This window comes from Solanum lycopersicum, chromosome 12 (assembly GCF_036512215.1).
Source record: "Solanum lycopersicum chromosome 12, SLM_r2.1".
In the NCBI taxonomy this organism is placed as follows: Eukaryota; Viridiplantae; Streptophyta; class Magnoliopsida; order Solanales; family Solanaceae; genus Solanum; species Solanum lycopersicum.
This window is the reverse complement of record NC_090811.1, coordinates 59,829,179-59,837,699: the sequence shown is the minus strand read 5'-3', so window position 1 is coordinate 59,837,699 and position 8,521 is coordinate 59,829,179. Positions and strand designations below refer to the sequence as shown.

Below are 8,521 nucleotides of genomic sequence, written 5' to 3'. Positions count from 1 at the left end.
TTTAAAAAAAACAAATTAATCATTATTTTAGATCAATTTTTTTGTTTACGTTTGTTATCTTTTTCTTTTTTTGATATAACTAATTTTTTTTACGTTCCTTACCAAAAAAACAATTTTGTGCTACATCTTTTTTGTTATCTTTTTTTTTTTTTTACTTTTTGTTCTTTTTTATGTTTTTAACTTTTTTTTTTAATCTTTTTACGTTTTTTTTCTGATTCTTTTTTTTTCTAGTTTTTTTACGTTTTTTTTTTTACTTTTTTTTTTTAAATTTTCTGTTTCTTTTTTTTTAAAAAAATCTGTTTTTTTTCTTTCTATCTCTTTTTTTAAAAAAAATTTATTTTATCATTATTTTTTATTATTATTTTACAGATTTTGTCTCTTCTTTTTTTTTTCAAATTCTTTTGTAATAATTTTGTTACTCTTTTATTTATTTTTTTTAATTGTATTTTTTTTTTACATTCCATTAATTTTATATTTGTATTTTTTTCATTTTTTCATTTTCCTTTTTTTTTAAAATTTTTTTTTTATGCTTTTGTATCTTTTTTTTAACGTTCTTTCTTTCATTTTTTTTTTCTACATTTGTTTCATTTTTTTTTGCTTCTCTCTCTCTCTTTTTTTTTTTCATTTTTCACGTTGTTTTCTTCTTCTTTTTTTATTTTTATTTTTTAAAAATTTTCTGTTTCTGTTTTTTTTTTTAAAGTTCTGCTTTTTTTTTTCTTTCGTTGTTTTTTTTTTGTGCTTTCTTATTTTTTTTTCTTTTGTTATCTTTATATAATTTCTCAAATTTTACTTCTTCTTTTTTTTTTTTTATTATTATTATTATTATTATTAGTTTATAATAATAATCCCTAAATAAAATTTATTTCTTCTTTTAATTAGAATTCTACTTAGATAATTTATTTATTTATTTATTTTTAAAAAATTATTTATTAATTATTATTTTATATCCTAATCTAACAAGTCTACAATAAATTCAACAAAAATCTTCCAAAGTGAAAATAGATGGAAAGATATATTAATCTATTCAAATTCAACAATTCAATATCATGAAGCCACATAAATTGCAAAATGTATCTAAAAAAACATAATAATAATAATAACGTAAAAATAATCAATATAATACATGTGATTTGAAGTATTTCATACTATTGGAATCAAATTTTCCTAGAAGTAATATTATTTGAATCACGCGAAAATTTATAGTTACCTCGCTGCGAAAATTTATACCACAAAAGCGAGTTGTTCTCCATGAATTCGGAATCACGATCAAAGCGCTAACTCTAACCTAATTCTCAAAAGAAATAACTCATTTTTCTGCTCTTTGTGTTTGCTCTATATCTCTCTGTGTCTCTCTGTATTTCTCTATGTATCCTCTATCCCTCTTTTTACATCTCTCTCTATTCTTTTCAACTGAACGTGTTTTTTTTTATAATTATTTTGGCTGAGAATTTGGTGCTAATTAAAAAAAACATATAGAATTGGATTAGGATTTAATTTGAAATATTGTTGAGGGAATTGGGGTTGAGATAAGGATGGATATAAAATGAATAAATAATAATAATAGAAAATTAAAAAAATAAAAAAAAATGGAAATAAACGTCCAAAGAGAGAGAGAAGAAAGAAAAAATAAAAAATAAATGGGATGAAATTTTTTAGTAAAATAAGTTAGGAAGTTGGGAATAATTAGGATAAGGGGAAGGTAATTTGAATATTTAGGACTCCCCTTTTTTCTTCTTCTACCATTATTTTTAAACTAATTAAAAGTTGAAGATTTAAAACAAATACCATATATTCATAATTTTTTATTATTAAAGTAATTTACAAAATTTATTTATTTATTATTTATTTTAAATATAACCCTTTTTTAAAAATTGGTGTTTGACTCTTTATATTTTGGTAAAAAATATGCCCCTCTTTGCTTGAAAACATGAAGAGTTTTCATGCAAAGACGTGAACAATGTGACTAATTTTTTACTGAAATATTTATGTGAAAAATTTATAGTAGAGAAGAGGTTTGACTGTGTCCTAACTTTTAAAAACTACCTATCCTATGTTGAGATGATAAGGAGTCAGGCGTAGTTCCAACGAGTTAGGTAGTCGAGTGAGGTTTTGTTGAGATTCCGATTCGTAGCTCCAGCTATTACGTAAAAAACAAAATGCAGAAGTAAAGATATGAAATCCTATCTACTCCGATAGTGCTAAGTCTTCATTTTGGATTCTCAGATATCGCTTCACCCTCTTTGGGTAGGTTCATCGATTCCGAACTTTGCTCTGGACTTCTGAGTTTAAGACTTGAAACTTCATGACTTGACTTCAACTACTGACGTTCTTCCGCATGATATTCTTGAAAACTTATTTTCTTGAAAGGATGAATCTTTTATTTTTGAACTGCAAATTTGTATACTATGTAGAAACCTGCACACAAAATAAAATTTTCTGCCTAGTTTGCACTAGAAAATTTTGTGAGTTATTTATGAAAGCTATAAAAGTCTATACTAATAATAAAAATAATATTTTTGCAGCCTATTACAAAATGTAAAAATAAATAAGACAAAAGGGAGTTTTGTACCCAAATTGCAATCATGGGTTATTGTGCCATGTGAAGACATGGAAAAAAAATAGGGGTTATTATGCCCTATATGCAACCCAGAGGTTATTGTGCCCTCTGAAGTCATAAAAAATAAAATAGAGGTTATTGTGCCCTATATGCAACTAGGAGTTATTGTGCCCTATGAAGAAAAAAATGATAGGGGTTATTGTGCCCTATATGCAACCAGGGTTATTGTACCCTATAAAGACATAAAAAAATGATAGGGGTTATTGTGCCCTGTGAAGAGAAATGATAGGGGTTATTGTGCCCTATATGCAATCCAGAGGTTATTGTGCCATGTGAAGACATGAAAAATAGGATAGAGTTATTGTGCCCTATATACAACCAGTGGTTATTGTGCCCTGTGAAGACATAAAAATGATAATAGGGGTTATTGTGCCCTATATGCAATCCAGGGGTTATTGTGCCCTCTGAAGACATTAAAAAATAAAATAGGGGTTATTGTGCCTTATATGCAACAAGGGGTTTTTGTGCCCTGTGAAGAAAAAAATATATAGGAGTTATTGTGCCCTATATACAACCAGGGGTTATTGTGCCCTGTGAAGACATAAAAAAAATGATAGGGGTTATTATGCCCTATATGCAATCCAGGGGTTATTGTGCCCTGTGAAGACATGAAAAAAAGGATAGGGGTTATTGTGCCCTATATGCAACCAGAGGTTATTGTATCCGTTGAAGACATAAAAATGATAGGGGTTATTGTGCCCTGTATGCAACCAGGGGTTATTGTATCCTGTGAAGACATAAAAATGATAGGGGTTATTGTGCCCTATATGCAATCCAGGGGTTATTGTGCCCTGTGAAGACATGAAAAATAGGATAGAGTTATTGTGCCCTATATACAACCAGGGGTTATTGTGCCCTGTGAAGACATAAAAATGATAATAGGGGTTATGGTGCCCTATATGCAATTTAGGGGTTATTGTGCCCTCTGAAGACATTAAAAAATAAAATAGGGGTTATTGTGCCCTATATGCAACCAGGGGTTTTTGTGCCCTGTGAAGAAAAAAAAACTATAGGAGTTATTGTGACCTATATGCAACCAGGGGTTATTGTGCCCTGTGAAGGCAAAAAAAAATGATAGGGGTTATTGTGCCCTATATGCAATCCAGGGGTTATTGTGCCCTTTGAAGACATGAAAAATAGGATAGGGGTTATTGTGCTATATGCAAGCAGGGGTTATTGTGCCCTATGAAGACATGAAAAATAGGATAGGGGTTATTGTGCCCTGTGAAGACATAAAAAAAATGATAGGGGTTATTGTGCCCTATATGCAAACCAGGGGTTATTGTGCCCTGTGAAGACATGAAAAAAAATGATAGGGGTTATTGTGCCCTATATGCAATCCAGGGGTTATTGTGCCCTGTGAAGACATGAAAAATAGGATAGGAGTTATTGTGCCATATATGCAACCAGGGATTATTGTTGAGGGAATTGGGGTTGAGAAAAGGATGGATATAAAATGAATAAATAATAATAATAGAAAATTAAAAAAATAATTTTTTTTTGAAATAAACGTCCAAAGAGAGAGAGAAGAAAGATAAAATAAAAATAATAAATAAAAAGTAAATGGGATGAGATTTTTTAGTAAAATAAGTTAAGAAGTTGAGAATAATTAGGATAAGGGGAAGGTAATTTTAATATGTAGGACTCCCCTTTTTTCTTCTTCTACCATTATTTTTAAACTAATTAAAAGTTGAAGATTTAAAACATATATTCATAATTTTTTATTATTAAAGTAATTTACACAATTTATTTATTTTTTATTTATTTTAAATATAACCCTTTTTTAAAAATTGGTATTTGACTCTTTATATTTTGGTAAAAAATTAGGTGTTCACAATTAAGATTCAAAAACAAATGAGACCTAATATAATGTAATGTTATTTTGTTGGTATTTATGATAATATTTTTAAATTATAATTTAATTTAATAATTATAAAAAATATAATTTTTTAAAAAGTGGGTTGGCCCGGCAAGCCTGTAGCCCACGTACTTGTGGGTTGAGCCGACCACTTTCTGACCCACACAAAAAATGGGCTAATCCGGCCTAATCCGTAAAATGTCAAAGTCTGTATGAGTTAGCCCGAATGAGGTAGGCTAACCCATATTGACAGCTCTACGTATCTTTGTAAAGTATGAATGTCAAAACATTTTAGATATAAAAAATCATCTTAACAACTTTATCTAAAATCTGAACAATAATAACAATAGTGTTAGAAAAAATATGAAAATAAGGACTTGATTGGCTTGTCTAACTTGTCTATCAAGCCTCAAATGAACTAAGATAGGTATCATGATAAGATCCACGATTACATGACTATTCTACTAGTAATGACTAATTATCAAATAAATTAAACTAACAAACCTGCAATCCTCTAAAAAAATGAGATCTCACCAAAAGCTGATAGAAAGATATTTTATTCGACAATAGTATGATCATCAACACACTTGTTAAATAAAAAATTTAATAAATCATGAAATTCATATCCACATGATGATCATGCCCTTCGATTTAGGAGGAAACTAAATTAGAGGTTGAAAATATAGATGAAGAATGATTTTATCCCTAGAAAGAAAAATTTATAAACCTTATAGAAGTTGTCTAAAGTTCTTATTTTAACTTTTGACCAAGATTGGGTGAATATTTTAACTTCTGACAAGGTATCGTAGAAAGTTGGAAAATTGAGTTTAGGAAAAAAAAAATTGTGAAGGAAAGTGCAGAAATTTCTTAAGCAACCATTAAGCGAAGCTTCAAGCTTTAATTTTGCATTTCGAGTTAACACAAATACGCTTTTGCCGACTATAACAAAAATCTTCAACATGTGATGGACTAATTCCTCATACTTCTTCTAAATCACCAAATCAAAATACTCTCCTTAGCAAAATCAAATACATATCCGAATTTCCGTAGGGAAATTCAATTCAATTCAAAGTCCGTCTATGATACTTACGTAACAATGAGCATCAAGGAAACACCTAAAAAGCTGAAGCTTTTGCCGACATGAGTTGAGTAAGATGAGTGAGCTAAATTCTGTTTGAGGATGCATTAATTACTATGGATTGGAGTAATGGTTGCGAAGAAACACTATGAATGGAGTCAAGTTATCTTCGATGGTGTTTCAGTGGAGGAAGAACAGTAGAAGATGGGTTTGGGGTTTAATTTGGTTTTAGTGGATCGGATCCGGGTTAAAAGAGAAAATCGGGTCATTTAGAGTGTGTTTGGTATGAAATGTTTTCCAATTTTCTCATGTTTGATTGGGGCAAAAGTTTTGGAAAACATTTTTCAAAGCTCTCCTCCAATTTCCAATTACATTTTTTTTTGGAAAAAACATCAATTTTTTTTTAAAAAATCAATTTCAAAATTTTATTTTTTCACCCGATCCCTGACCACCCTCTTTTGCTTTTTAAAAATATTTTCAACTTAAATTTTTTTTATTTTTAAACTCCTACCCCCCTGGCCAGCCCCCCTATTTTGCTTTTTAAAAATACTATCAACTTCAAATTTTTATTTTTTCATTCCTATCCACTCTCTCTGCCCCCACCCCCACTATCCCCCCACATCCCCACCATCACTACCCAAAAAAAAATTATTTTAAAAAAATATTTTCAGTTTTATAAATTATTTTCTACTCTAGTAAAAATAAAAGATGTTCCTCAAAAACATTTTTCATTCATAAATTAAACACTAAAAATTTATCTCCAGAAAATATTTTCTACGCACCAACCAAACATGAGAAAATAAGTCCAAAATCTACTTGTTTTCCAGGAAAACATTTTCCATGGAAAACATTTTCCTTCATACCAAACACATCCTTAATTGAAGTTGGGTATTTTTAGCCGATTTTGGCTTTTCATCTAATTGAGGGGTATAAATAATGAGATTGATAACGATAGGGATAAAAATAACTTCTTTTTAACGACAATGATATAATTAATCAATAAAACAAAATTAAAGAATATTTTTCATCATTTTCTCTATCTTAAAAGATTCGAAACATCATAAGTAGTTCACATCTAACATTTGAATTGATTTGGTGAAGACTTAAGATGGATTGGGTTGAAAATTAAGATTTGAGTTTGAAAATAATTATTTTTAGGTTTTGATGAAATAAGCTCATTTTGCAACACATTTTTAACTGTAGCCCTTTTTTATAATTAATTTACTACTCTAATTTCAAATAGTCTTTTTGATTTATTGTTGTAAAAATGACAAAAATTCCTACCTTAAGTTCACTTATTACCCTTTTCTCTATTATTTTAAAAATATTTAAAATTTCTCATTTTTAAGTTAAATGAGGCACATACAAAAATATGATAAAAAAATAAGGCGGATATAAAAATGTGACAAAGAATGAGGTGGATACAAAAATGTGACAAAAAATGAGACAAAAATAAAAATGTAAAATTGAGGCGGATACAAAAATGTGACAAAAAATTAGGCGAATACAAAAATGTGATAAGAAATTAGGGAGATACAAAAATGTAAAAATGAGGCGGATACAAAATGTGACAAAAAATGAGACGAATAAAAAAATGTGACAAAAAATATATAATGTATCCACCACCTTATTATTGTATCAGTCCTATTATGTATCTGTATTTTTGTATATTATTTTTTAGAAATTTTGATCATTAGAAATTACGAGGAACAAATGATCATTTAGCCCCAAAAGTATACTATTTATGTCATTTGCTCTTTATTGTTTGAGTTAATTTTTGCATGTGTTTTCCTTTTCCGAGCTGACTGAAGAAATGAAAAAAAAAAGAAGAAGAAGAAAAGAAAACGTAAATAATATATATATATATATATATATATATATATATATATATATATATATATATATATATATATATATATATATATAATACAAATTACAATGAAAAAAAATTATGCTGAAATTACTTTTCTTGCCACTTCAATTCTTAGAGTGATACTTATATTTCTTTTTAAAAATATATAGGAGGGTACCAAAACAGTAATTGAAATGTTTATTATTTTTTAAATTTTTTTTATGTAATAATCAAAACAAAATAGTTATTATATTTCAAAAACGAATAGCTTACAATACCATAGGTAACAAGTATTCAAACAAGCTGTAAAAGCTCGATGGATTTAACAATAACATAATATAAAATATTCAAAAGAACCCCATTTGTTCACTTAATTTTTTTTTCATAATAATCATTTCTGTTTTTGATTTTTACAAACAACAATTGGGGTAAATACTAAAGAGTAAGTAAATTCAAGGGCATTTAGGCCCTCCCTTAGAGTTCTTCTTGTCTCTATAGCAAGGGCACTCATCTTTATGCCCATAAGTTCCAGAAGGAAGGCAATGACACTCCTCACAACATATTCCACAGTACTTTAAGCATCTGTCTTGTCGTCCTGCTTTTGAACACCTTACGTTACACTTTGAATCACAAAAATCTTCTTGCAAAAAAAAACAACACAACTCCATCTCATTAATTATAAGGATATAATAAAATTCAAATAAAAAAATATTATAAGTAAAGAGTAAACATGATTAGTAGATGATCAAGAAATTGTCACACATATTACCTGAACCAGCTATAGTGGCTGGAATGAAGAAAGTAGTAAGAAAAAGTGTCACCAAAAGCAGAGTTGCAAAACTTAGCTTCATTATTTAAACAATAATTATATTTCTAAGTGAATAAATTTCAAGTCTGGATATACTATATATTTATAGGGGGTGGGGAGGTTGGTAATTAGGGGTGTGTTTGATAGGAAGAAAAATTGATTCATTCAATTGTTAGGAATGAATCAATATTGAATAATAATTATTTTTTTCTTAAATTGAACAAATTATATTTTTTCTTAAATTGAACACAGTATATTTTTTTCTTAATATTAAGCACCATTATATTTTTTCTTAAGACTAAAACACT

At 28.2% G+C, this 8,521-nt stretch overlaps 1 protein-coding gene across 1 annotated transcript; it reads right to left on the bottom strand.

The window, feature by feature from the left end:
* Positions 1-7,635: 7,635 nt before the first annotated feature.
* On the bottom strand, positions 7,636-8,294 carry LOC101255275 (peamaclein). Its single transcript, XM_004252249.5, has 2 exons — positions 8,175-8,294; positions 7,636-8,042 (listed from the first exon to the last, which is right to left on the bottom strand). Exons 1-2 carry the CDS (start codon positions 8,254-8,256, stop codon positions 7,858-7,860), a joined length of 267 nt encoding a protein of 88 aa, XP_004252297.1. The 5' UTR covers positions 8,257-8,294; the 3' UTR covers positions 7,636-7,857.
* Positions 8,295-8,521: the final 227 nt, after the last annotated feature.